We start from the raw sequence: 27,029 nt of genomic DNA, 5'->3' as shown, positions 1-27,029 counted from the left end.
AGTGCTGGAAGGAGAGGCTGAGCTGAAGGAACAGTCTGGTCTCTGGCACCTCAGGTCCTCCTGGACCATCTGATTCTCTGGGGGATAATTCAGCAACCTGGACGAATCCTGTTCCCTTGCTGGTTTATTTCCTCTCTTTCTCTCTGTGGCAGGGCTGCCACCGGTTTGGCGTGCTGTGTGCTTTCTCTTTAAAGCTGATCAAAATCTGTGCCCCTGGAAAGGGAGCAGGGGAGGGAGTGGTGTGGTCAGTAGTGCAGCCAGGCCAGGCTGGTGTGAAGAGCAGAAGTCCTCTGCTACCAGCCCTGAAAATGCAGCTGGTGAGGGGAGGCCTGATCCAGGCAGGCTCTGTGCCTCATCACCAGCACCACCAACCCAAGTCCTCCCCCCTTCACTACCACCATGAGAGCACAGGAAGCAACTTGTGTCACTCTGCTTGCTTTTAATAGTGTTAATGCTACAGCCACCACCAGTGCCTTTCTGCTCGGCCTGAGCACCTTTGCCAGTTTAGCCTCACAACAGCCCTGTGAGGTAGGTCAGTAACAGCGTGGCCCCATCCCGGGAGCAGGGATGCAAGCAGATGCCAAGTGAGAAGCCTCAGGGCATGGTGCAGGCCCCATTTCTCCCTCATTCTAAATTCCCACCCTGGACAAACTTACAGGGAAAGGAGGTGGAGATGTCTGCTGCTTCGAAGTTTCTCAGACCCAGAGCAGGGAAGGCATATCACAGCCTTGCTCTCCCCCAGAGCACCCCAACATCCCCTTCAAGCCAGAGTTAAGTGCTGTCTTGACAGGCTCTACCTGCCCCTGCCAAGACGTTTTCTGAAAGTTTGTCTGGCCAAATTCATTTCCACACACTAGTACAAAATTTCCTCTGTTCCAGGCTGACAGCAAGTGAGTCAGAAAGGTGAGAGCCCTTCCTTAATCCCTTCTATCTGGGGAGAAAACCCTTCCTTCTGGCAAGCATAGTGTTTGACTGTTGGAGGTTACTGAAGTCCTTGCTCACTTTAATTTCTGTGGCTGAATTCCCATGCTCCAATCATGGCACAGTAGATTTCCCAACAAGGAGAAAGAACAATTTGACTCATTGCAGGATGCCAAGGAGCTTGGCCATGGGAACATGGCCATTTTTGCTCTGTTAAAAGTACACTGAGCAAAAGGAAGACGACAGTAATCAGTGTGACCAGAAGAGGTGTTTTTGGGGGGGACACAGGGCACAAACAAGTGTCAAGAAATGAGTATGGTCCTGGTGAGCCAGACAGCCTACACTGAGCCAGGAAAAGCAGGGAGCCAGCATCCTGCGAACTAGGAGACTGCCCCTGCATGTAAGGAATAGGAGGGAAGGGAGTAATACCAAGGATCAACACTTTGCTCCAAACAGTTAAGAATAGGAGTAGGAGGGCAAAGAAAACAAAAGGAACAGGCTCCAGAGAAGACCCAACAAATTAATTTAATAGCAGTGTCCCACTTTAGAAGTTTGGGATCTCCTTCCACATCTGCAGCAGGACATGGTTTGAATTGGAACAGCAGCAGAAGGAACTGCAAAAAAGCAGCTGAAGGACAGGGCAGAAGCTCCAGCTAAATTCAAGCTTCCTGGGGGAGCAGGAGCCAGCACCAGGCCTCAGTCACTGGACAGTCCTGACCTGCCAGAGCATTGGCTTAAACTTAATTTAGCTCTGGCTGGGGCTGGGAAGAGTCATGTTGTACAAAGGACTTGCCTGGCCAAGCCCATGAGTCGAGCAGTGGTCTGCACTGCAGAAGAAGCAAAGTCATCTCTAACAAGCAGGGACAGCAGCTGAGAACGTGCTCCAAGAACCACCAAGGGATGCAGCAAACTGAGCTGCAGGTTGCTGCCCTGTCATGGCCTCATTGCCTGGTGTCACCATGGCTCTGCGGGGATGCTCAGTTCCAGGGAAGGTCCTGCACAGCTTTGGCTCTGCTGTAGCAGCACACCAGGCTAATTCTACTTGTTTCTGTAGGTATGTATGTTTCTTGGCTCAAAAAAAAAATGATGGATGCATTCTGGTCCCTGATCAAGCCCCCCTCTGCCCCTTGCATCCTTCAGACTAAAGCTGCCGTGACCTGTCAGAAGTCAGCTTCTCCAGTGGTGGTGACAACCAGTTGCTGACACCAGGCAGCCATTCCAGGATGCTTCATTCTGTATGAACCATGGAGACTCCACCTGTCCCAAGTTGTGCCATATCCCAAGTGCCTCCTCTGTCCCAAGCTGTATGGTGACTCCTTGCTACTGCTCCACCAGAGCCTTTGCCATTCTCATTATTAACAGCCTCTCCCAGCCCAGCCCCTCACCACTCCTGCTAGGAACTGCTCTCCTTCTCCACAAAATGGGCTTCTCGACGTCCACTGGGCCTGAACACCCCTCGCCCTCTTGGTGCTCTGTGGTAGGAGCCACGATCCTGCACCCTGGACCTTTCCCACCTCCCGCAATCCCAGGGCCTGTGGTGGCCTTGCCAGCCAGAAGCTGCTCTGTGCTCACTGCGGTTGAATGCCAGGTTCTCCTTTTCCCTGCTTTGTGCCTCAGCACCTTGCTCTGGGGTCCATCTTTCCACGTTATGGTGTTCCTCTTTCAAGTCCGCTGCCTCCGCTACTGGTGAGGGGTCTTCAGGGCACAGCTCCTTTCTTTCAGCCAAGGCAGCTGCCTTGCTTCTACTGTGAGGCTTTGGAAATTCCCGACTGTACCTCCCACCAGGCCTTCTCTCTGGTCTCTGACCGAAGCCTCTGGGCACCCTGGAGCCATGGAGCAGATGACAGGCTTCCCCTGCTGCTTCCTGTGAGCTGGTGCAGGACTGCCTGCCCTGGCCTCTTGGGCCTGGCCTTTCCCCTCTGTGCCTCTCCCTCTTGCTCTGGGGCTCCCTGGGCACAGCGGGCCTCTCGGGCTGCCCAGGCTCTGCCCTGGCCTCGGGAGACCCAACTGGCTCCAGAGCTGAGGCCTGGCAGGGTGCCTGGGGTGCATCCACATCACTAGCACTCACCAGCGGCTCAGAGGCAGCAGCTGCCTGGCCTGGATCAACAGTAGCTGGAGGCTGAAAGAAAGAAGCCAATAGTTAAGAAAGGGACAGGGCAGTCCCAAAGCAGATGACAGTGTTTGGCCCTCAAGTTCAGGGGCCTCCTTGCTGGTGTGGAGCTCACTAGCTCTCTGCCCCCAGTGCCATACCGCCTGGAGGCTGATGAAGTAACGGTTCTTCTCTGCTTCGGGGTCAATGATGCCCCCTTTCTCTTGCTGTCTCTTGAAAATTAAGCGCAGTTCTTCTTGGTGCTGCAGCATCTTAGCATCTGGCCTGTATGGCTCCTGAGTGGCAGGGAGCAAGAGGGGTTAAGGGCTCTATCTAATATGGGTAGTCAGTTAGCAATGCCATGAGCAACTCCCCAAACCCTCACTTGATCACACAGCACCCAAGCAACCTGTCTGCAACATTTGACCCTCTGAGCCTACAGATTCACAGGTAGTACCTATACACAGAGAGCGAATGTGTCACTGCAGACCCACTGTTCCCTGCATTGCCTGCCTTGGGACCTCCTGCTTTTGAGCAAGATGCAGAGCAGCTAAAATTGGGAACCCCAGAACTCACCGTATAAGTTGGGGTCACTCACCTGAAACTGATAACTTCCCAGTGGGTACATGGACGTATTTAAGGAAAGCTACAGTTCTCTTAGAGCAGAGAACATAGAGGTTCCATGCAGGCACTCTGTGCCCAATGGCAGAATTGCCTCTCCCCCACAACATCCGCTTGCTTTGGAAAGCAAGCTGACAACACTACATGTCCTCACTGCCTCCCCATGCAACAGCTACATGTCTTTTGCTTCCCTCTGCCCTTATCACATTTGAAGCTAGGCCTCCTTCCTATGTCAGAAGGGCTGCAATGGTCCCCTCTGAACAGAGGGCATGAGATGGAATTTGTACTTTTTTGTGTTTTCTTAGAGTAATTGGCAGAACACATTAATCAGCTTCAGCTGATACTGTTTGTTCATGTGTTAAAATGTCCCAGTTGAAGCTACCCAGAGAGTGGGCACAGCTGGGCTGATGAACCCCCCATCTCTTACCAGTGGGTGCTGTGGTGGTGGTGCTGCCTTCAGGGCACAGAGATCATAAACCAGGGTTTCCCGGCAGACAGGGCACTGCACGCCGACTTTCTGCAGGGAGGTGAGAGGTGAAACCCTAGGCAGCAACCCAGCCCATGCACTTCCAGGGAGTCCCCAGGCTGGAAGTGAAACGAACAGGGCAGCCTTCTTCAGCTAACCACAAGCACTTTTCTGCTAAAGCAGTGAGGCCCAGGGGATTCCAGTTTGTAATTATAGTTGGAAAAGGCCCCTGGAGCTCACTGGGTCCAATCTCCACTCTGATTCTCTCAACACAGGCACAGTGCTAACCATGCTGCAGACGGCTGCTGAGTCAGGCTGGCCTTTGTTCCACATCCCACAGGGAGGGACAGAGAACTCATGAGGGCCTCTGCAGGGGATCAAGGCCCAATACCTGTTTGGGGGAAGGTGCCAGGTGCTGTTCTCTCTCCTCCTCCTGCACGAGAATCTCTTCCTCCATGTGCTGGGCATAGCGGGCCAGGCAGTGGGAGTGGAAGTAGTGGTAGCACTGGGTCTTTGTGAAGGCTTCCCTTTCCTGTGGAGGCGAAAGGCCATTTAAGAGGTGTTCCCAGCAACTAGCTGAGGTGGGTTTTCACTCCCATATCAGCAGGGATGTTATCGATGGCGGAAACACATAGCTTCTTCCACTGGGCTTCATCTCTACCTTCTTCTGACTCACTTCTCAGCCAGCTTGAAGGGCTGGAACACGCATTCCTACCTGGAATCCGTAGAGGCAGATCACACACTGGCCATGAGGAATATTGTTGTCAGTGAGAATCTCCTTCCCCTTCTGTCAAAGCAGAAAAGCAAGCATTTTTCTCACTGGCCTCCACATGGGCCCAGGCTCAGGGCTCTTCCACCTCACAGGGAGTCAAAGAACAGTGTCCATGTCTGGCTGCGTCCCTTTCCCCCAGCTCTCACCTCAATCAGCTCATATAGCACCTCTGTCCCCAGCCTGGCTTCAGCAACATTTCTGAGGGTCTGCAAAATCCTACAGCAGAGCAGCACAAATACTTAACACAAACTTTGGCACACCTTATCACTCTTCCACATGCCTGTCACCCCACCATGATAACAAGAGAAATAAAAAGAACGACATCCACCAGGCTTTGCCTACAGTGTGGGATGGGCACGAATACCAACACGTATTCCCATGCTGTCCCCAGCTCCTTGTGAACAAGTGTACAGGAAGCCACTGTCCTCGGAGGAATTGCAAGAGTGAGTACTCTTCAGCTTTAGCAAATCTAAGGCTTTGTTGATCTGGTGGTAGCAACTTTAATGCTATGTTGCTGCCTGGTATCAGGATCTCCGTGCACACTCTGCTGCACGAAGGACAGGAGCACACAGGCAGCAGCAGGCTGCCTGAGCACTGCAACTCAGTTCAGTCTCATCTCTGTCAGAACAGGACCAACATCTCTGAAGGCCTGGAAGACTTCAGTTACATTTCAGGTGGACCACAAGAGAACAAACCATTCCTCAGTGTCAAACTCAGCCATCAGGGAATGACATAAGATTTAACTCAAGGTGATTTGAGATCTGTACACATGTGTTAAGAAGACAAGGGGCCCTGCAGGCATTGAAAGAAGGCTCCACAACACTGTAAGACCACCACTCCCCTCCCTCCCTCCCGGCACTCACTTTTGGATTTGCTCATCTGACAGCCCCCGTGGGTTGCTGATGGAGATGTCCGGAGCCTCGTTGGGATACTAGAATACAAAACAAACCAACAAAACCCAAAACGCACCGCGGAAAGCAGAGATGGTGCGGGGCGGGGGGGGGGGCGCAAGACCCAGCTGGGATGAGAGCCTACCTGGGGGGGAACGGCAAGCACCAGTGTGCAGCGCACGAACTGAGAGTCCTGGTCCTGGGCCGTGGCGGGGTGCAGGGTGATGCTCACCTCCCAGGGCTCCGACCTGCGGGCGGGCAGAGGTAAGGCACGGCCGGGGAGCAGGACCAGGGGGCCGCAGGGCCTGGTACATACCTCGCGCGGCCCCGCACCACCCGCAGCTCGTCCAGGTAGATGGACTCCAGCACCTCCACCTCGGCCGGCAGCGCCCTGCAAAGCACCGAGCGGTCAGGCAGCCCCAGGCACCGGCCCCGGGAAGGGCAGGGCGGGGGGGGAAGGGTGCCATTACCAGTCGGCCGCCTCCACCTCCTCACCGGCCGCCGCCATCTTCCTGCTCGGCCCGGAAGCGGAAGTGCGGCGGTTGCTAGGCAACGCGGCGGCGCGGCCTAGCGCGGCGGACCCGACCTCGGGCCTGGTTTTACTGCAGTCCCGCGGCCTTAAATCGTCGGTTCGTCTTCTAGGGAGCCTCAGCCCGTCCTCGGAGCTCCGCTATGGAGAGGTACCACGTGCTGGAGGTGATCGGGGAAGGCTCCTTTGGACGAGTGTACAAGGGGCGACGGAGGTGCAGCGCCCAGGTGAGGGGAGAGAGTGGTCCTGGGAGGGACATCTGTAAAGAGCCTGGCTCTGTCTTCTTAGAGATCCCTTTTTGCCAGCCACAGGGTTGCTGTTCGGCTTTTCTCCAGGTTAATGAAGCTCAGGTCCCCCAGTTTCAGCTTGTATGCCATGTCCATCAGCCTCCTTGCTATCCTGGTGGCTTCAGCTGTTGTCACTCCTGTTTGTCAATGCGATTCTGGGCCAAAAACTGGTCAGTGTGGTCTAACAAGTGCTAAGTAAAGGGCAAGAATCACTTCCTTCAGACAACTGTCTGCGGTCCTGCTAGTACAGCTCAGGTGGCTGCTAGTACTCCTTGATGCCCCAGCTTCAAGGAGCCCCATGAACAAACGTCTTGTTCTGTGTGTTCACCTGGGAAATACTGAGTACCATATGGGTTAAATGCAGCCCCTGCCAGGGTGGGTCGGACCCTGCTCTGATCCCATCTCTGCCTGCTTTGGAAGGTTGTGGCCCTGAAATTCATCCCCAAGGTGGGACGGTCTGAGAAGGAACTGAAGAACCTGCAGCGGGAAATTGAGATTATGAGAAGTCTCCATCACCCTAATATCATTCAGATGCTTGACAGCTTTGAGACCGACAAAGAGGTAAAGAGGCCTGCTCAGGGCTGATGCTTTTATTTGGTTGGGACAGGGGTATGGGCTGTCACCTGCTATCACCTCTATCTCAGGAGATGCTGGTGACAGCCTTCCAGGGCTCTAGCAGCATTTCTGGCCAGCCAGGTTTGTTCAGTGCCCAGCTGTTTCTCCACTCTTGTTGAGTGCTGCAGGCCTGCCAGGAGCCTATTCTGCTCCCTCAGGTGGCCAGACTGGGTCATGGAGGAATCTTATGTGGGAATTGTCTAAGGCCTGGGACCCAGCCTAGTGATTGATCAATATTTATCAGAGCTCTCCAGTAACTGGGCAGCAGATTGAAAATATGTTCAAGGTAGTGTTTCTACCCACTGGGCTCTGAAATACCATTACACGTTTGTCCTGTTCCTTTACACTTCCCTGACTTCTGCAGTCTGTTCCAGATAAGTAGAGCTACAAAGGTTCAGTAGGGATGTGTCTGGGTGTGTGCCTAATGCCTCCCCCTGCTCTTTCCTCCAGGTTGTGGTGGTGACTGACTATGCAGAGGGGGAGCTATTCCAGATTCTGGAAGATGATGGGAGTTTGCCCGAGGACCAGGTGACTGGCCACACAGGCTTCGCTGCAGGATGGAGGGAACAGGATTTTTCAGTAGGCAGAGGGCTCTGCTGTGGGCCTGGAAACATCAAGGGGGTAAAGGTGTCTCTGAGGTTTTGCAGGGCAGAGCTTCTGAACGGGATGAAAAGGCAGCCAGATTGCAAGCAGTGGGTCACAGTGGTCCCACAGACCTTGATCTCCCTGTTTCTTTTACAAGAGCCACAACACATGGCTGCTGCTTCAGCCTTTGGCTCACTCCTCTGTCAGAGAGGAGCTGTTGGCCCAAGGCTGGAGCTGGTCCCTGCCCCAAACAGGACAAGGGCAAGAGTGGGGTGCTGGAATGAAGCTCCTGTGTCTCTGGCAGGTCCAGACCATAGCTGCCCAGCTGGTCTCTGCTCTCTATTACCTGCACTCCCATCGCATCTTGCACCGTGACATGAAACCCCAGAACATCCTGCTGGGCAAAGACGGCGTCATCAAGCTCTGTGACTTCGGGTGCGTGCTGGTGGCCAGCTAAAGAGGACATGTAGGCTTGGGGCATCCAAGGAGTGTCCTGGAGCTGTACAAGAGAAGGGGAGGTGTGGAAGAGGACTTGCATTCTGTGGATATTCAGGGGTTAGCAGGGGTGGGGAATTTGGGTCTCCAGAGAGGACAGGATGTTGATGACTCATGGGGTCTCCTTAGGAGCTGCAGTGGCTGCTCCAGCCTGAAATGGCCACCTGTGTTTTGCTCTGAACAGGTTTGCCCGTGCCATGAGCATCCACACCATGGTGCTGACTTCCATCAAGGGCACTCCGCTGTACATGTCCCCTGAGTTGGTGGAGGAACGGCCATATGACCACACAGCAGACCTGTGGTCTGTGGGCTGCATCCTGTATGAGCTGTTCATGGGCACACCTCCCTTCTACACCAGCAGCATCTTCCAGCTTGTCAGCCTCATTGTCAAGGACCCTGTCAAATGGCCAAAGGCCATAAGCCCAGTCTTCAAGGTAAGGAACAAAGCCCTGTCTGTGGTGTAAGACCCATTGATGCAATAGCTGTTTTGGTTTTGTGTGCTGCTCTGATTGGTTGTGCGTAGGTTTTCTCTCTCCTGATAGGGATTTCAGAACATAGTGAAGGGATGAGATCTTGGCCTGCCTGGAGGGAAGCCCTTATCAACTGCTATCCCTGGTTAAGTTGGGAAGTTGAGGCAGACAGCAGAGGAATGACTTACTGGGCTGGGAAGGGAAGTGTCTTCCCACTGCCTGTCTGCCGTCAGCACCAGACCAACTGTTTCTCAGGGCTAGACAAAGAACCCAGGAGTCCTGAGTGCCCTTTCTGAGGGAAACTGGTGGGAGCACTGTGTTCATTTTTGCATGTGTGGTGTCTGACCCTGGCACCGTGCTGCCCTGTAGAGCTTCCTGCAGGGGCTGCTAATGAAGGACCCCCGCCAGCGCCTGTCATGGCCAGAGCTGCTCTCCCACCCCTTTGTTGCTGGACGGGTTACTGGTGAGTACCAAATCTTTTTCCAGTGTGGGTCAAGTCCATTTCCTCTTCTTACTGCCTGGAGACTGGGAACACCACCCTACTGTTCTTTTTTTACTGGTCTTTGCCTCTTTCCTCTCAGCTTCCACCAACACCTATCTCCTGCCCCTGGGGTTGCTCTGGGTCCCCTGGGATTCACCCGGGATCGCGGAGCTGGTTATTCTCCTTATGTCCCAAGAAAGAGCTGCTGCTGAAATTCTGCCCTCATCTTCCCAGTGATTGATGACACAGAAGAGCATGGGATCTCAAACCCTTTCACCACCAAGCTGTCCCCAGAGCTACAGGCCCTAAAGGAGCAGCAAGCCCATTCCCTGGCCCCTAGGAGTGGCCAGTCCAGGATCCTGAGAAAGGCTCGGCAGAAGATGGCTGAGGAGGCGCAGAAAAAGGTGGAGAAAAGCATGGGATTCTCTGGACTGCGCCCCATGGTTATATCAAAGGAGGGGCTCTTAAATGGGACCTGGGGGAAAGACAGAAGGAAGGTGGGCCAGGCTGGGGTGCTGGCCACATATGAGGGGCAGGACTGTGGGGTCATTGGTGTGGTGGGGCTCATCTCACTGGGTCTGCCCTGACTAAACTTCTCTGCCATCTCCCAGGGGCAGCTGAAGGCAAACACTATATCTATGAAGGACTCTGACAAAGGACACACCAGACATAAACCCAGAGTGGCTTTTGGAAAGGCAGCCCTGGAGGAGGGGGAGCTACCAGCATCCTTCAAAGAGAAGAACTCAGGTGTCCTGCAAGGAAAGAACAGTATGGTAGAGTGGCAACTGAAGGAGCCTCCTCCCAGCCCAGGGTGAGGGAAGGCTGGGACTGGGAGAAAGAGAGGAAAGTGGGGTAGCTCATTGACTGGGGTGTTTCCTTGGTCAGGGAGCACAAATTCACACAAGATTATGAGCAGGAATTTCCCCAGCCGGAAGTACCTCTGCAGCTTGGTGTTGGCAAGGCAGAGCCCCGAGGCAGGCAAAGCATTGAGGCTGTGGATCTGGAGAGTGAGGTAAGATGGTGTCTTGTGATAAGGACTTCAGGGCCCAGTCCATAGGGCCTGGTACACAGACTCTGGGGTAGGCAGGGTCTGTGGCACCAGCTCTCTCTCCTCCATGGCCAGGAGCTGGAGAGTGATGAGGAGTGGCAACACCTGATCGAGGCCACAGAGCCATTAGCCATGCAGCTGAGCACGCCTCTGAGCCTGCTGAGGGACCCAGCCTTCCGGCACCGTGTCCGAGACCGGCTTGCAGAATCTGCTCAGCAAGTGAGTGATGGCTGGCCCAGCTGACTGAGACTGGGGACATGGATGCTGCCTTCTTTCCTGGGATTGGGTTGGGAGCTTTGGGAGATCCCCTGCTTCAGCTAGCAAGGAGTCCTGTTTCCCCAGGAATCAGAGCTGCCTCACACACTTAGCTTTTCTTCCACTCCACTGCTGTCCCTTCCCTTAGAGGTTGGGGGGCAGCCACATGGCTGATGGAGAGGCCATAAGCGCTGCTGATCATTAGTCCTTCTGGCTTCTCACTGCCCAGGTGCTGGAAGGGATGCTTGAGGGAGCCTCCCATCTCCGCCCCCTGCTTCGTGTTGTGGGAAATCTCCTGGCTACCCGCTGTGACTCTGAGCTGCTGAACCGCTTTTGCCGAGAGCTGAATGTGCCGTTGTCCCTGCTGCATCTGGCCAAGCAGGTGCTGGAGAGTGGCAGCACCAAGCAGGTGGGTGTAGCACCCCAGGCAGACTGGGGCTCCCTCAGTCCTGCAGCGTGCCTGTGCTGAGGAGGTCTGTGTGTCCTGTTGGAACTGGTTCACTGGACCAGTGTCTCTTCCAGGCCCTGTTTAGAAGGGGGAAGATCTTGGCAAGGAAGGGTCCTGCTGCAGCAGTGTCAGGTTGGCAGGCAGACAATTGCCACTTCATGTTTGTTTCTGCTTTCTGCAGCAGCCCTGGTGTATCACAGTACTGACAGACCTCATCATGGTGACCACAGTTTACTTCAGCAGTGAATACAGCCTGGAGGAGAGTGGGCAGGACAGGTAGGGGCAACATGGTGTGCTCTGAAGTCTCTTATGTCCACAGTAGGGACAGTAGAGAAGTAGGCAGGAAGGAGAAACTGTCATGTGGGGAAGCATCATGGACTAATGTCACTGTACTTACAGATAAGTACTTTCCTTGGGGCTAATACAGGGGAAGGCACAGTTGATGAGTCCAATTGTGCTGCTTGCCCTTTGCAGCAAGGGCTGTAAGAACTTGACCAGATCCTGTCCTCATAGCCAGTGACCAGATTTATCTGTTCTCTTTTGCACTTGCTGCCTTCCCAAGCCTACAGACCTTGCGGGAGAGTGCCAACCACTTCCTAGCCCTTCTGCCGGATCTGCTGGCTGAGCCAGCTGACAGTGAGATGAAACTCTGCCAGCAAAGCCTCCTGGTAAGGATGTCTCTGTCTCCGTATTCCCCACTCTGTCCTCCCCTCACAGAAGCTGTGGGCTTGGGTGCATGCGTTAGTGGGGAGAGCAGCCTGCTCTAAGCTATGTGGTCTGATGCGTTCTTGTTGGGGCCACTGTTGTATTTTCTGGGGGGAGAGAGGGGATAAAATGCAGAAAGGACTTCTCTGAGGGACACCTTCCTTGGCTGTGCCTCCACGTGTACCCCTCTCAGCCAGCATGTGGCTTCTGTGCAGTAACAGTGGGACTTGAGTGGCTGGAGAGGGGACATTGGTCCCTGAAGCTCTAGCACATGTGTTCTCCCATCTCTGCTGTCAAGCTAGTTTCCTCCATGATTGCTTGTCTCTCCCCTCTCACTTTCCATCTGCAACCTCTGTGTCTTCCCCAGTGCTTTACCCTGCTCTGTGAGAGCCTGGATGAGATGTGCCCATCTATCTCTTCCCCCTTCTATGCCAGCCTGCGAGAGGAGCATCAGCCCCTGCTGGACAGACTCCTTCAGGGATCGATCTCTGAGCAGCCTGCTCTGCAAGGTAGCACTGACAGCAGCTTACCACTCCCTCATGGGGCTTCTCAGCAGGTTTTCTTTCTCCTTCAAGCCCTTGAAGCGCCCACAGAGCACTGACTGCCATTGCCAGGAGAAAGTGGCAGAGCTTATCTGCCCAAATTCCTCCAAAACCTGCCACTTGGGGCTCTCCTGTTCTCTCTCTCAATCCCAGATGTCACCCTTCTCATCACTCAAACATCTCTTGGCCTCCAGCTCCGTCCTGCTGTCCCTGAGCACCCCTCACCCTTAGGGCGTGACTCCTGAGTTCTGTCCCTTTGCAGGTGCAGCAATGGAGGCCAAGTCAGTTCATGACCAGAGCCAACATATGGCAGACCTTTTTATGGCTGCACTGGCTGCTGCCTGCAGCATCCCCCTGGCACGGAACAGCTGTCGGGAAGCCAAGCAGCAGGTCAGGCCACTTCTCTTTGTAGGGCAGACATGGTCTCCATGGGAGCAGCAGCCCTTTGCAGGGGAATCTTTTTCAGCAGTAGATTGTAGGTCTGGAGTCCTTTGAGTTTGCTGGCCAAGGGTCTGAAATTTGCAGGATACTCCTCCTGATCTAAGAGCTGAGCTTCAGGAGCCTAAGGACTGGGGTTAAGAACATGGAGAAGGAGGATCTGTGGGTTCAGCCCTTAATAGTTCCTATCTACCTTGTGTTAGCCATTAAATAACTGAGTCCTGAGTCAATTAGAATACTTACAGTTATGGTCTGGCATAGGGAAGGGCTAAATAAAAGAACGGATAACACAGAGAAACATAAAGGATTCTTGTAAGTTTGTGATATGAACTGTAGAAAATCTGAAATTAAATGAAACTGAGTAAGAGGGAAAACAAGAATACAGATTTATGTTTGATAATTAAGTTCAACTGTAAGTCAACATGGAAAGAAGCAGAGCAGGAATCTTACTTTGCTCATGTCAGCTCAGGGATGGTGCATCAAACCAGTGCCGGGTCATGGCAGATGAGCATGCCCGTGTGAAAGCTGGCACTACTGTGTAGGAAGCAAAGCCTTTTGTTAATCTGTTGCTATTATGGAGCTTCTTAATCTGTGCAATGCTTTAGGTGCCCAAAATGCATAACAGGGTGATTTCTACAGGTTGCTTGGGAGGTAGCTGGAAAACTTACGGATGGAGAAAGCCAACAGCTTGGGAAGCTGCTGGGGAGGCTGGAGCACCCAAATTGCTCCTTGAATGTTCTCAAGGTAATGACCTCATCCTTTTTATCTTGCTGTTCCCAGAGGCATCTGGTCCCCTGGCCTGGGATTTAGGAGCCTGGGGAAGTGGGAACTGTAGGTTCAGCCCTTAATAACTCTGGTCTCCTTGTGTAACTGAGCCCACAGTAGCCATGAAGTGTGACTAGGATGGGCCTGATCACTGTGTCCCTGTCACCTGGGCAGCTGTACAGCTTTCCCCTGTCTTGCAGATCCTCTACGCTGGCTGCTATGCCAGCCCGAGTCTCTGCCAGGACCTGGGGAGGAGTCAGCAAGTATGGGATTTCCTCATGCAGCTCTCAAAGGGCAAGGTATGACTTTACCGCAGCACTCATGATAGGGTAGGAGTGCAGGCAAGCAAGACCCATTTCTCTGGGTGTGGTTTAGACCAGGCTGGGGGATGTGGGAAGAAAAGAGTCTGATGGAGCTCAGCCTGCAGAGTGCAGGTGCCATCTTCCTTCCAGGTGTCAGAAAGATTCCCTCCTACCCTCTCAGTCTTGCTGTTCCCCTGTGACTCCTGCTCTCTTGGCAGGTCCCCATGGAGGAGGTAGCTCAGAGGGTGGCCTGTGAGGCCTCCCTATACCTGCTGGTCCTGCTTACCCTGCAGCCCCAGGCCTTTCCTTCCAGGTAAGCACCAGCTTTTATCTGTGGGTGAGGTAGGGACATTCCCTGCCCTGTACGAGCCTCTGCCCTACACCTTACACAGAGCTGGGCTTCTGGGCTTGCTGATTCCTCTGATCCTGACACCCAGAAGGATTCTGGGCAATGTAGATAGGTGTTGAGGATGCACTAGGGCCCCAGAATGGGCAAGGAAACTCTGAATCAGTGATCATTTGTCCTGCAAAGTGGCTTCTTCTGATCCCCGAGAGTGTTTGAATGCTGCTGCTCAGTTGGATGTAAAGGCCTGGGAATACAGTATTGTGAAGAGGGCTTAGATGCCAGTGTCTCTCCTCTGGTTCCTGTGTTTCAGGCTTGAGGAGGTGGTTGCCCTGGCCATGGATCTCCTCACCCAGTCTCCTGTCATCTCCCTTGTGGTAAGTCTGTCCATCCTGCCAGATGTGCCGTGAGGAATCCTGCAGAGCCCCACATCCCATTTGGGTCTTACTGTTGCTTACTCAGAGTGGGATGGGGTGAGAGCAGCTGATCTGTCCTTGCCCTGGTCTAGTGGATTAGGAGCAGATAGGCAAGTCCCAAAGGTACTGAGCTCTGTCTGCTCCCACAGGGTGCTGCAGCATTCCTCCTGACACAGCTTGATCAGCGCGGGGTTCCTGTGGCACTTGGGGGAAAAGAAGTCTTATCAGCAGTGACAAGTGCACTGATGGAGCCTGCTGAGGTATGGAATAGGGCCTGAGGAGCAGGGGGGCCTTGCTGTCACCCCAGTACAAAGGTTTGCAGACGAAGATGGGGTCAGAAGGGTATGGGGTCTGGTGCTGCTGCCCTCAGAGCAGCACTTAGATCCAGCCTGTCCCACATTCTCTTACAGCTGCATTTTTCCCTGCCTATGGGTGCTGGTCTCTACGACGGGCTCATTTTCCTCCTGTTGAAGCTGCTTGCACAGGTAACAGCCTGCCCTTCGTCCTTTGCCTGGACTGGGTGTAAGGATGCAGAGGCCAGAGTGTGGATTGATGATGGAGACTAGGAAAAACAGGAAATTGCAGAGCTTTGGCTGAATGGTGCAACCCCATGAAAGTCACCTAAGGTTGTTTGTGGAGCTTGGGAAGGTTGGTGGGAGGCTGGTGGGCAAAGAGGAGTGATTCATGGGCGTATCAGAGTGGGAGAGAGCAGAAATGCCCTGAGACTGGCACTGTCAGCAGGGGCAGGAGGGCTGCCAGACTGCTTTGGTTCCCTCTTTGTGGACCATCCAGCCCTGGCCTCCCTGGGACCGTGGGGCTGGTAGGATCATGGACTGGAACCCTGGGGAACAGCCTGGAAGCTTCTTAACACTTTCTCCCCATATTTAGGAGGATGTGGCTGTGGAGCAGAGCTTTGCTGCCTCGGAGCTGTTGAGCGTGGTGTGGCATTGTGTTCCTGCATCAGTTTGCACGGGCACCGGTGGGGCAGCACTGGAGGGAGACAGCCCAGGGGCAGGGCACCCTGTGGCAGAGCCAGACTGGAGCCTTCTTTCCCCTCAAGGTAGGAGCTGTAGGTGAACAGGGCATCTGTCCTGGACCCTACTCCACATCCTACCTTTGGCTTGCCCACATCTCTGCCATGCTGTTCCTCCTGCAGGCACGCTGCTCTTCCTAAGCCTGGCCCTCTTCATCTTCACTCGTGAGTCCCGCCGGTGCTTGCCTCAGCTCACGCAGTCCCACGGTGTCCTCATGGTGATGCTGAAGACACTGCTGTCCCCTTGCTTCCTGGCATCCCTGGCACAGACGTGAGTTGGGGAGGCTGAAGTGGGCAGTGCTCACCAGCTGATGTTTTTTGTTTGTTTTTTTTTTTTTTCCTCATCATCTCAGTATTAAGCCCAGTCTCTCTAACAAATTCAGGCAAGCAGGGGAGGATGGGGAGGCTGAGCTCGTCCCAGCTGTCGTGATCCAAGCCTGCCAGCTCCTCTGTTTTCCTTTTGCCCTGGACGTGGATGAAGACACCATAGCATTGGTCACTGAGGCAGTGAGAGACTCCAGGATTCCTCCTCAGCTACTGCAGGTACACTTCTACCCCCCACATTTCTTTTCCCCTCCATATTCTGGAGACAACTCTCCACATTGCACCCCCTGCTGCGTGGCACCATCTCACACCCTACTGGCACTGCCAGTCTGTGCCCACATGGGGACAACACTTGAGTGCCACGCAGTCTTCAGGGCAAGGTCAATGTACTCAGTACTACTGTGTCTCCTTTCTCCTTAGGTCTGCTGTCACTATCTGCCTTTCTCAGACACCGAGCTCCCCATGAGCCTCTTATGCCATCTTGTTGTGTCCGATGGGCAGATCATAGACCAAATAGTAAGGGAGGCTGCTGCCTCGGAGCACATCATTGCCTACTTGACTGCTGTCTTGTTTTCAGGCAGCCTTACGCTCACAACTGACCTCCTGTCTCTCCTGACTCATGTGGCTCGGACCTGTCCGGAGCACCTGCCCTTTCTCCAGAGGATTTTAGGGGGTTCAGATAGGTCCTACCAGGCACTGACCCACCTGCTCAGCCACGAGGAACACCCCGTACGGGCCAAAACCTGCAATCTCCTGGGCAACCTGCTTCGACACAGCCACAGCTTTCCCCAGGAGCTGCAGAGCCAGCCTGGTTTGCTGGAGAGCCTGATGGTGTGCCTGGCTGATGAGGATGAGACTGTGCGCAAGGCAGCCACCTTTGCAGTGGGTAATGCTGCTTATCATGAGTCTTCCCCAGCCGAGACTCTGGGCAGGGCTGTGCCCAGGCTGACGCAGCTGCTGAGCGACCGGCAGGCCAAGACACGCTGCAATGCGGCCTCAGCCCTGGGCAACTTGGGCCGACGCTCAGCGGAGCTTGGGGAGTTGCTGATCAAGAGCGGGGCCCCCCGCATCCTCCTGGAGGTGGCCTGCCAGGACCCCCAGGCCAGCGTGCGGGAAGGAGCACTTGTGGCTCTGCGTGCTGTCAGCCAGCACCCTGGGATACAGCAGGTATCAGCCCTCACTCCTCTTCTTGGTAGCATTGAGGGGACAGTGCGGGGCTGACTGCTGATGGCTGTGCCTCTATCCACAGGTGTTGCTGTCCCTCAGGGCCAGTGACCAGCTGGCTGCGCTGGCCGGCAGTGACTCCTGGCCCACAGCTGGGGGCAGTCCCCGGCCTTCATCTGCACGCCACTGCCAGAAACTCATCCGCCTCCTCACCCCCCTGCAGAGCACCTGAGGGAGCCTAGTGTGTCCCTGCAAGTTATGTGTGCCTGTCTCGTGCCCTGTGCGGGTGAGAAGGGCTGAAGCTAGCAGTCACCCCGATGCTGGCATCGGGATGGGAGAAACACTCCTTCCGACCCTCAGTGACACCAGCCTGCTGGCTGCCCCATGGGGAACCCTGCCTGGCCTCTCAGGCTGAGCCCTGGATGCACTGCTTAGGGCTGAGGATGACAACACCTTCCACGTGCTGCTGTGGGACCCCCAGGCTGCATATAGCACTGATCAGAAGTGTCAGTCTGGGCTTCTTCCCATTGTACCGAAGGACCCTTCCCCCGTGGAGCCTTTTTTGGGACAAGTGTCTGCGATCTAGAGGAACTGGCCCTTTTTGAGGGGCTTATCAGCCCTAGCACTAGGCTGTGGCTGTGTCCTCCTCCTGCCGTCTATCCTGCGCGCGTCCCTCTGACTGCCGCCCACTCGGCCGCCAGGGGGCGCTGCGGGCGCGGGGCGCGGTGCACGCCGGGAGCTGTAGTCCTGCCCGCCGCCCGCGGGGCTGCTGGGAGGCGCGGTCACGTGGCGGCGCGGCGCCGGCCCGGATCCCCATGGTAACGGCGGGCCGTACGCGGGCGGTGTGGGACGGGGCACGGCGGGCGGTGAGTACGGGCGGAACCCCCCCCCCCTCACCCCGCACCTCTCTTCTGGGCCGCGCCCCGTTTCCCGGTGAGGAGCGGGCCCCTGTGGGATCCTCCCCGCTCCTGGCCCCTTTTAGCAGCGGGGCTCCCGCTTTAAGGCCTCTCCCCGGGGAAGGCCTCCGTCGCGGCCCGCCCCGGGGCTCGGCGGGGCTGCGCCCTGCTGCTCAGGGCCTGAGGGCGGGCGGCCGGGAGGGCTGAGGCGCGGCCTTCCCGGCACGTGGCGAACAGCGCACCTGCGGGCTGCGCTGCCGCGTGTCCCGGCCTCGCACGTGCTGCGGCCGGCGGCCCCGTTCCTCCGGCACCGCCGCTCTGGGGTGGTTTGGAGGCAGCTTCCCGACTTGTGCCTCTGCCGCTCCCCGTGCTTCCAGCGCAGGCAGCTCTCTGCTCCTGAGAGGCAGCTGTAAAGGGGTGAGCTGGTTGCAGGGCGTGTTTCTTCCACGAGTGCTGAAGCTCCGGTTTCGACTGTGAAGGGTCTTCACCGTGTACCTGGGGGCTTTTTTTTTTTTTTTTTCCAGGTACATTTTTTTTCCAAAATATATCAAGAGAAGAGGCTGGACAAGAATTGGTGTGCTTTGAACTAATTAGCAGTTCTTGTTCCCTTGCTCGCTGTTATTTTATGCCTTTACCACTCACCATGAGACTTCCACACTTAAGTTGTTTCTGTGCCCAAGAAGCCAGGCAGTCTGAAAGCAGAGTGACCTGTGCTGCTGGCTGAGCTCTCCCCTGCTGTTCCTCCCGCTGTGAAGCTAGATGGAGAGTGCTGTCCCTTCAGCTTGCCTTGCCAGGGTCTGCAGGAGGATGCTTTGGACCTCCTCAATGAATTGAAACTGTTAAGGCTGTGAAACGCTGCATGTTGTAACGGCTTGTTTTTAACCCAGACGCATTTCTGCACTCTCAGCTGCATCATACCATCAGTTAGAGGATGAGGGGGTATGATTCAGGGCAGGGACTTCCCAGCTTCACTGGTGAGAAAACACAGAGCTCTCTGCTTTGCTGTCACTGACCCCCATTGGTGGCCTGGGGACTGTGGGTAGGGAATCTCTATCCTATCAATATCAGTGGAGACTGCTAGGAAGGCTCAGGGAAATGCCTTGCCCAGCCCTTAGAGCTGGTGGGGCAGAGTGGCAGCCTTGCTGCTTGCCATCAGTTTGCACCATGTTCTGGACCTTTTGTCTTCTGCTATTGTTGCTGCACTCTGTGCTCACAGAACAGTCAGCCCGCTGCTTCCAGCAACGTCCAACAAGCACGGAGTCAGCCCTCTATTATTTCCATTTTCTCTCTGTGATGAAGCCACAGCTTTTCTGCCTAATCATGCTGGAGTCCCTTACCTCATCTAGCACCATGCTCTGACGTCCTGAAAGCAGCGAGAAACATGCAGAGTCCCCTGTGACTCAGGCAGCTGAGCCCTTGTTGCCCAGCGCAGCACGGAGGCACCGACCTGCGCAGGGAGCAGCTGCTTGCTTGTGTCCTGGGGTGAGGTCCTGGCTGGGTCCCAGCTCTTGGACTGGTGCCTGCTGCCTCTATGGGCTGCCTGCCTCGCCACTGCATGGCTTGTGAGCCCCCTGCCTTGCAGGGCTCTGTGATTAAAGGAGCACTTTGGGGAGTGGTGCACTTCTCATTGCTTCTCTGTTAGGAATTAAAAGCCACGGCCGTTCAATGGAAGCGAGCTGCCCCAGCATACAAGCAATCCCTGGATGCAGGTGGAATTTGCTGACACATCCAAACAGCGAGTGGTTTCTCGCTGGTGTCTCTTCGTGACCTGAGTGGACAAATTCAAACTTGGTATCTTGCAGTCTGCACTGAATAGGGGAGGAATTGCTCATTGTCTGTCCCACACCTTTGGTTTTGCACCCAGAAGAGGACAGCTGTCCCATGGACGTTCCTGGAGCAGCTGGGCTGTCTCTAAGCCTCATTGTCCTTGCACACTTGTTTTCATGGCTGGCAGCATCCCATCCCAGCATCCCCACAAGGAGTGGCCTTGTGTGTTTGTGTACAGTGTTGTGTGTGACCCCATGCTGAGTTTGGGGCTGCTGGTTTCCTGGAGCTCACCTCAATGAGGGTGGTTTCTGTGCTGTTGGAACACGAGTTTCCATCTTGTTACTGGGCATACCAGCAGCTCAAGCACGCACAGTAAATCACTGTATTTGATTTTGTTGAAAGCTTTAATTTTTTTAAGCTGAATAAGTCCTTATGAAATGAGTATTGGCTTTAAATCCAGTTTGTATTGTATTGTTAACTCCCTTGTTCAGGCATTAATGGAATGCTGTAGAGCTTCAAGTGAGGGATGTGGTGTGACCTCAGATCTCCCTTAGAAAAAGGTTTGATCCTTTCTGACTGTAAAGAGCAGGCTGAAAGCGTGCCCTGTGATGACATAGAAAATAACAGCAGATCACACATATCTGACTTTGTTTCCATTCCACTCCTGTGACTTTTGGATGCGTGAGGCTGACAGCACGTTATCAGGTCAGCTCACAGCCCATGCGTTTGCAAGCTCTTGTTATTTTAAGCGTGTCACCACAGCTGAGTTTAAAATAACCTTCCTGCTTAAACTCACGTGTCAGAGGCTTGCTTTGCGCCTGGGCTCTTTGGGGCTCATCCTTTCTCTAGAAGCAGGTCTTCTAGGAGCCCGACAAGGGTTAGGCTGGAGAAGCTCTGCTCCATCACTGCCTCTTGGTGGGGCACACCAGGCTGGGTCATGTGGTGGTCCCTGTGGTGTGTGAGTCATCAGGGCTGTGACCGTGCTCCAGCTGACATCCCGAGCAGGCTGTGCGGTAATAAAAGGTGCTAGCTGAATAACTGTGAGCAGGTGCAGCTCTATAGTCACCATAATGGTGACAACCTTGGCCTCTATATTTATTGTGTGCCACTAAGTCCAAGCCAAATCCGTTAATTACCAGTAATGACGTTTGGGTTGGACTTCCAGCCCTGCCAATTCGCCCTGGGAGCGGAGCGGGGCTTTTCCCAGCTCATGTTTCCACAATAAAACTTCCACATGTTGTTGTACTGCTGTTGTGAGTGCCAGCAGAGACTGCTGCCCTTTGCCGTAGGGCTGGGCTGGCAGAACCAGTGGCTGTGCCAAGCTGTGACCTTCCTGTGCAGATCCCTGCCAGAGGCACAGGTGAGTGAAACAGAAAGGGGAAACCTCACTGAAGGGTGCCCAGCGGTGACATGGTGGCTGCCCGGAGCCACGGGGCTGTGACAGCTGCTGCCCTGTGGTGCCCACTGCCTGGCACCTGAGAGTGCCTGCATCCCCACTGCTGCTTCTGCATGTTCATTAGATGCCTCACTGAGCTGTCTCTATGGTCACAGAGTGGAGGAATTCTAAGGGACTCAGTGCCCATTGCTTGGGCTTTGTTCCTTGGCCCGGCCAGCTGCTTCCCTATCAGGTTGTTGCATCTCCTTGTCCTGCAGCTGGCATACTGCTGTGTGTAAGCCTCCTGTGCGATCCAAATCCCTTGCTACAGCTCTATCAGGACAAGTCACTTTTATTTTTATAGTGAGATGAGGCAGGCATAGCTGCAAAGCCTGTAGGGATGAAGCACAGGTGGCTCCTGCTGGGAGATCATGCATGGCCAAGCTGCCAGCAAGGCGTGGTGACCTCTCAGTAAGGGTCCCCTGCAGGCAAGGATGCTGGGGACACCTCCATTAACCTCTTGATATTTTAATTTTAGGATTTCACATCTGTGTTCCTGGTGCGCTGGGGTCAGTTTGGGGTTTGAGCGCGTTTGGTAGCTGGGCACGTGAGTGCCGAGCTCGGACACTTGTTTACTGGGGGAACTCGAGCCAAGCAGGTGGCAGCATCTGAGCACAGCCTCCGTGCCCTGTGCTAATCGCTGTGAATGTCACAACACGGCCGGGCTGCTCGCTGCGCGCCGATCGGGTGACACAGCACAACCCAGTTCTGGAGGGCGTGTGTAGCTCCTGCGGGAGCACTGCAGCGCATAGCGTCATGTCCGTGGGGCCGGAACGAAGCGTCCCCAGGTTCGCAGGATCCTGGTGGTGCCCCTGCTGCCTTCTGAAGGTGGCACAGCTCACCCACAGCTCTCAGCGTGGAGCAGAGCTGAGCCCTTCTGTACCTCCTGACAGGGCAGCAGCTCCTATAGGGTCCTGTGCAGGACGTTCCCATCTCATACAGCGTCTGGTTGGGATGCTGTTGGCCTGATCTGAGCTTGGATTGGAGACTGGGAGCCTGTGCAAGGTGGGGGTGGGCCTGGCCCAGACCCATGGTGGACCTGAACTGCTCTCATGGTGCTGCAGAGCAGCACTGGGGTCTGGGAGCTACATTTCAAGTGCTGCAGCCCACGCTTGATTTTCAGGTGACGAAGGAGTGTGTGTGCGTTGCAAGAAAATGAAGAGAGTGGGGGGATGGTTAATGCTCCGCTTATCTTTTACTACTTTTTTTGGGTGTGTTTTTCATTAAGCTTGAAAGCAGTTTCTTATCGCGGCTGTATCCAGGGGCCCTCCAGGCATGAGTTAAAACAAGACAAATATCTGGCACGTGCTTTGTTTTCTCTTTCTCTTCTCCCCAGGCAAAAGAATCATACAGGTGCAGTGCAATCATTTGAGGAGGATTTAGGGCACCAAGAGCTGTGCAGCGTTCTGGTCTGCTGGCTGCTCCTTGCAGGAGACTTTTTTGTAGGACTATGATTAAGAAGAATGCATGTGTGGTGCAGGCAGTCTGTGCCTGGGCACGGATGATGATTGTAGAAAAGCCCCCTGTTTTCTCTTTGCAACCTTCTCCCTCCTGAGCTGTTTCTGTAGAGTTACCAAAGCGAGAAACTTGTTCATTGTAAAAGTGAAGGTTGAGGTTCTCATTCAACTGTGTGACCTTGGGAGCTGGACCTTTAAGGAAAGGAGGAAAACAAGAAACGCTTGGGGGTTGCTGTGGAGCCAGGAGAGCTGCCTCGCCTTGCCAGTCTGGCTGTGGCAGCCAGGGAAACCATTGCTTTCACAAAGTCAAAGTTTTTGTGTGCACAGGACTTTTCCCAGGGCCCTTTATAAGTTGTCCTTCATGTCCTCTGGTGTCAAGTGAGATGCCAGCTCTCTCTTTGCTGTGGTCTGGTCCAAAGAGACTTTTGGGAAACCTTGGCACATGGAGGGACACGGGTTTTCGTGCCCTCCTGGCAGCAGAGTTGGGCCTGGCGCTTAAGCCAAGTGGTGCAGAGACATCCTGCACAGGGGCAGCTTTGCTGTGGCAGTGCTGTGAGGTAAGGAGGAAAGCAGATGCACTGCTAAAGTCACTGTGTTTCACGTAGTCTTCTTGTTTCAGGCCAGTGAAGATGCTGCTCTAGGTTAGAGACTTGCTCTTGCCTCGTGCTATGGCTCTACATGGCCTCAGCAGGACTACAACGCGATAACCTGGGCCCCAGACAGGAGAAGAACTTTGGCCTCAGTGCAGACACCATTCCAGGAGAGCGAGAACAACAGCGCATAGCGTGGTGCATCGCCCCTCAGCAGCAGGCAAAACCCATCTGGACTTTGGACAGGCAGCATGTGAATCGCAGCCCACCACCCTCAGGGATCCCTTTGCAACAATCATGCTTCTTGTACCCACCAGCACCATGCTCCACGCATCCCAGTGAAAACGCCCAGCCCTGCCCAGAGCTGTGTGGGAGTGCACTGCTCTATCAACGCTCCTGCCTGAGAGCCAAACCCTACCGCTTTCCTTTCCAGAACCCCCAGGGCACCAGCTCTGCCTCAGGTAGTGCAATGTCTTCCTTGCTGATGGAGCCCTGCCTACCGCCTGCGCTACCTGAGGAGCATGCAGGGCCTGGGCTGAAAGGCTCTGCCCTCAGCTTAGGCTCAGCCTGCCCTCAGCAGGCTTCCAGCTCCTGCAGACCAGCGCTCCACAGCAACTCCTTTCTACAGCCAAGCAGTGCTAAAGTGCCTTTGCTGCAGTCACCGGGAATGAAGAAGCTGAAGAACACCCCCAGTTTTCCCACCATCTCATGGCCACATTCCAGGGAGATGGAGACTGATGGAGCCTGCTTCCCTCGCAGCCCTGCAGTGCAAAGCAGTGACCATGAACAAACCTCTGTCCCTTCCCTGACCCTCGTGCCCAGCAGTGTGGCCCTGAGGAACGAGCGGTGCTCTTGGCCACCAGGGGACACTGACAGGAGAGCGCACAGCTTGTGTGAGACGGAGCCCAAGATCAGCCTCACAGCAGCTGTGCAGCAGCTGGTAGGACAGACTGCCACCTGCAGTGGCTTTGGACACGAAGTCAAAAGCTCTAGCCTTAGGAATGCAGGCAGCTTGTCCAACAGGGACAAGTCAGGGCATCACATCATAGCGCAACTCACTCCAGGGGAAACCATCGCTCCCCCGAACTTGGAGATGGGCAGCCATCGCCTTAACGGTAACTCAAGCCTTATAGGCACCGACGGTGCTGTCGTCTGCACTAAACGTATTAGCGTTCATCTCCTGGCCTCCCGCGCCAGCTCTCCTGACCGCAGTTCCAACTGCCGGCTTGTGAGAGCACTGACCCTGCATGGCAGGGAGCAGGGAACCAGAGCAGAGCCTCAGCAGCTTGCTGCTGTCTCCGAAGTGGCCGCTCAGATGTCCAGCATCCAGCTGGAGAAAGAGGAGAAGTGTACCCACGCGGTGCTCCCAGAAAAGCCTGAGTGAGTAGAGCATGGGGGATGAGCGAGGCTGTGGGGAGGTGGGGCTGGGCTGGCTTTCATCTGGGTGTATGTTAGGAAAGGCTATACTATGGGCAGCGCAGGGGTGATTGCATCTGTGAACAAACCCACGTGAAACATCTTGTTGCAGGAGGAGCCCTTCTTCAGTCCCAGGTCACGCAGACCCTTGGTGGCTCTGAGCCCTCTCACCTCCTTTTTCAGCCACAGCGTGGAAGTGTGGTGGGGCATTCCTTGGCAGGCTCTGCACGTGTTTTGGGTGAAGGTTGCTGCCAGGCCAGCTCCAGCAAAGCTTTTCCTGGGCAGAAGCGTGCGTTCCTAAAGGAACTTGGAGGCAGTGTAGGACAAGGAGAATATGGAGCTGCACTGTGGGCTTCTTGGTGTTTTGGCCCCAGAAAGTTTGTACCACCCTCTAATGTGATGTGATGTCCTTTATCCCAGTGTTGCTGCTGAGGAGTCACTGCTGGAGCAGAGCCATCCCCAGGACGATGTGGAGGAAGAACTTCCTGATGGCCTGGATGAGAGCTGCTGTCTGGAGGAGGAAGAGGACAGTGAGTGCCCATTTGCCAGGGAGAGCTAAGCTCTGCCCCTTGATGGGATGGGGTGTGCAGGGGCTGTCTGGGAGTGAGGTGTGTGCACAGCAGGAAAGTTGTGACTGCACCCTCTCTTATATTCATGCTGTCATTTTGGGAGGACCTAGAGGTTGTGCTCAAGCCAAAATCAATCTAGCAGCAAGGAGGAGTTGTGAGGGTTCCTCTGGGGAATGGAGTAGGGTTTAGCAGCAAAACTTGCCCACCTCCTCTCTGTGTGAAGGGCTGTTGGCTCTGCTCCTGCCCCACGCTTCATACCACCAGTTAGTGGGTGAAACCCACTGGGATCCTAGGATTTGGAGCAGCTGTGAAGGGTCTGTCCCCAGGACCATTTGTTTTCTCTCTTCCTTCCTGCAGGTGACTTGGATGCTTCCTCTGTCACTGGCATGTCATCTAATGGCTCTGCGGCTCTTGTATCCAGGTTAGTAGCTCTAAATAGTGCACTGTAGCTTGGCGTCTTTGTCCGTCTTTGTCCTCTCAGTGGCAGAGGAGAGCTGTAGCATGTGAGGGAATGGAGTGAAGATGGCAGCCAGCTTCCCAACCAGAATGACCTTCCTGAAGACCAAAGCTTCCGACAGCAGCCTGTAGAGTGTTGAGAGTGCATCCACAACAGCAAAACAGGGGTCTTAATTTCACTGCCACTGCAAGTTGCTGGGTTAGATTTACTGGATTGTGTTGTGATCTTGCAGTGTCATTGCTGTGCAGATGAAGCAGAGTGGAGGCATCCTGGGCCCAGAGACTGCAAACAACTCGTGGGGTCTTGTGTCTCAGCACTGCATCCTAGATACAAGACCCGTAGCCTGGGTTTTTCTTTAGCTTTTGGAAAGAGGTTTCTTTGGGGTGGTTTGGTCAACCTGTGTTCATCTGAGCCCTGCCTCTGACTCCTGGCAGACGTTTGTGGGATCTGTCCTTGGCCATGCTGCAGTGCAGGTCCTTGCAGCTGCGGTGGAGGAGATGGAGGTCGACATATTGATTTTCCTTTTCATTTGCTTCTCCTTCACCTTTACTGGGCTGCCACAGCGTGGCTTCCTTCACTGCATGTAGTCAGACCTGTGCCACCTCCAGTACTGGGCAGTCCTTCACCTCCTTCCAGAAGTCACTGCACCCCCACCTGCTTCCAAACCCCCGCCAGTGATGCCTCATGCATCCCAGCCCTCGCCTCTGCAAAACACTTGATTAAGAACTTCTATTTGAATTTACATTCGTTACATACTCTACTTTTAGCATCATCGTGCCCCCGTTCCTGGAAGCATTCAAGGCCAGGCTGGATGGGCCTTTGAGCAGCCTGGTCTAGTGGGAGGTGTCCCTGCCTATAGCAGGGGGTTGAAATTAGGTGATCTTACAGATCCCTTCCAACCCAAACCATTCTATGATTCTAAGTGTGATACACGTGTAGCAATAGATGCGTTATTAATACTGTGCTTTTGCTCAGACATTAGGGATTGACATGGTAAGAAAATATACGTACATTCAAGAAAACTCTACCTTTCTCCCTTAAAATGTGCCAAAGCCAAGAGAGTTACAACAGCTTAAAGGTGTCTGTGTTACAGTCTCCACCCCATGTCCCTGTGGGCCAGGTTATAGGGTTTATTGTGTAACGAACTCCCTGCAAAACACAGGAGGAGATAACGCTTGGCACGCTTATTTGTTGCAAACTCCACCCCTTGTCTCTGCAGACTGGTTACTGGCTTTTACGCCCACTGCTTGTACCACATTACAGTGATGCAAATTCCTGATAGCAGGATCAAGGCTTCTTTTGGAGCCATCTGATCTGCTGTGGACTGAAACCAGATCCATGCCAAGGAATTACAATCAATTTGATTTATTGCTGTTTAATAAGCTTTTAATTACTGATTCTGGTACTGAAAAAATTGAAGTATAGAAATAAACACTTA

General features: G+C 54.4%; 3 protein-coding genes across 8 annotated transcripts in view; 2 read left to right on the top strand and 1 right to left on the bottom strand.

Moving 5' to 3' along the window:
• On the bottom strand, nucleotides 420-6,361 carry RNF25 (ring finger protein 25). Of its 2 annotated transcripts, XM_021400471.1 has the most exons (11): nucleotides 6,230-6,361; nucleotides 6,076-6,150; nucleotides 5,905-6,007; nucleotides 5,733-5,800; nucleotides 5,016-5,085; nucleotides 4,813-4,884; nucleotides 4,489-4,629; nucleotides 4,059-4,148; nucleotides 3,172-3,306; nucleotides 2,990-3,040; nucleotides 2,521-2,744 (listed from the first exon to the last, which is right to left on the bottom strand). In XM_021400471.1, exons 1-11 carry the CDS (start codon nucleotides 6,265-6,267, stop codon nucleotides 2,664-2,666), a joined length of 924 nt encoding a protein of 307 aa, XP_021256146.1. In that variant the 5' UTR covers nucleotides 6,268-6,361; the 3' UTR covers nucleotides 2,521-2,663. The 2 variants fall into 2 exon arrangements, with proteins under 2 accessions (XP_021256145.1, XP_021256146.1); XM_021400470.1 differs by having other exon boundaries at nucleotides 420-3,040; nucleotides 6,230-6,360.
• Nucleotides 6,274-17,572, top strand: STK36 (serine/threonine kinase 36). 3 transcript variants are annotated; one of them, XM_021400452.1, is made up of 26 exons: nucleotides 6,274-6,515; nucleotides 6,996-7,136; nucleotides 7,641-7,718; nucleotides 8,080-8,210; nucleotides 8,455-8,704; nucleotides 9,110-9,203; nucleotides 9,456-9,625; nucleotides 9,833-10,032; nucleotides 10,107-10,233; nucleotides 10,348-10,488; nucleotides 10,754-10,933; nucleotides 11,154-11,248; nucleotides 11,535-11,640; nucleotides 12,045-12,186; nucleotides 12,482-12,609; nucleotides 13,297-13,401; nucleotides 13,623-13,721; nucleotides 13,943-14,037; nucleotides 14,381-14,444; nucleotides 14,633-14,743; nucleotides 14,894-14,968; nucleotides 15,372-15,543; nucleotides 15,640-15,787; nucleotides 15,900-16,059; nucleotides 16,261-17,007; nucleotides 17,090-17,572. In XM_021400452.1, exons 1-26 carry the CDS (start codon nucleotides 6,432-6,434, stop codon nucleotides 17,234-17,236), a joined length of 3,990 nt encoding a protein of 1,329 aa, XP_021256127.1. In that variant the 5' UTR covers nucleotides 6,274-6,431; the 3' UTR covers nucleotides 17,237-17,572. The 3 variants fall into 3 exon arrangements, with proteins under 3 accessions (XP_021256127.1, XP_021256128.1, XP_021256126.1); XM_021400453.1 differs by having other exon boundaries at nucleotides 10,345-10,488; nucleotides 11,157-11,248; XM_021400451.1 differs by having other exon boundaries at nucleotides 6,275-6,515; nucleotides 10,345-10,488.
• TTLL4 (tubulin tyrosine ligase like 4) overlaps nucleotides 17,569-27,029 on the top strand; it is a 23,272-nt gene continuing 13,811 nt past the window's right edge. For 2 of the 3 annotated variants that reach the window (XM_021400456.1, XM_021400454.1), the window contains exons 1-4: nucleotides 17,569-17,870; nucleotides 23,179-24,529; nucleotides 24,986-25,095; nucleotides 25,492-25,555. In XM_021400456.1, coding sequence (XP_021256131.1) covers nucleotides 23,238-24,529; nucleotides 24,986-25,095; nucleotides 25,492-25,555 — 1,466 coding nt within the window. In that variant the 5' untranslated portion in view covers nucleotides 17,569-17,870; nucleotides 23,179-23,237. Of the gene's footprint in view, nucleotides 17,871-17,912; nucleotides 21,028-23,178; nucleotides 24,530-24,985; nucleotides 25,096-25,491; nucleotides 25,556-27,029 lie in introns of those variants that run through there. The other variant, XM_021400455.1, reaches the window with a different exon arrangement.

Source organism: Numida meleagris, chromosome 5 (assembly GCF_002078875.1).
Source record: "Numida meleagris isolate 19003 breed g44 Domestic line chromosome 5, NumMel1.0, whole genome shotgun sequence".
NCBI classification, from domain to species: domain Eukaryota; kingdom Metazoa; phylum Chordata; class Aves; order Galliformes; family Numididae; genus Numida; species Numida meleagris.
This window is presented reverse-complemented; position numbering and strand designations above follow the sequence as displayed.

Excerpts from the sequence above, each read along its gene's own strand:
- STK36 (XM_021400451.1), top strand. The coding sequence starts at position 6,432 with ATGGAGAGGTACCACGTGCTGGAGGTGATCGGGGAAGGCTCCTTTGGA. Across the intron at positions 12,187-12,481 it reads TGAGCAGCCTGCTCTGCAAG|GTGCAGCAATGGAGGCCAAG; the intron begins GTAGCACTGACA and ends GTCCCTTTGCAG. Across the intron at positions 15,544-15,639 it reads GAGCCTTCTTTCCCCTCAAG|GCACGCTGCTCTTCCTAAGC; the intron begins GTAGGAGCTGTA and ends TTCCTCCTGCAG.
- RNF25 (XM_021400470.1), bottom strand. The coding sequence starts at position 6,267 with ATGGCGGCGGCCGGTGAGGAGGTGGAGGCGGCCGACTG. Across the intron at positions 5,086-5,732 it reads TCAGATGAGCAAATCCAAAA|GATTTTGCAGACCCTCAGAA; the intron begins GTGAGTGCCGGG and ends GCTCTGCTGTAG. Across the intron at positions 3,041-3,171 it reads ACTTCATCAGCCTCCAGGCG|CCTCCAGCTACTGTTGATCC; the intron begins GTATGGCACTGG and ends TCTTTCTTTCAG.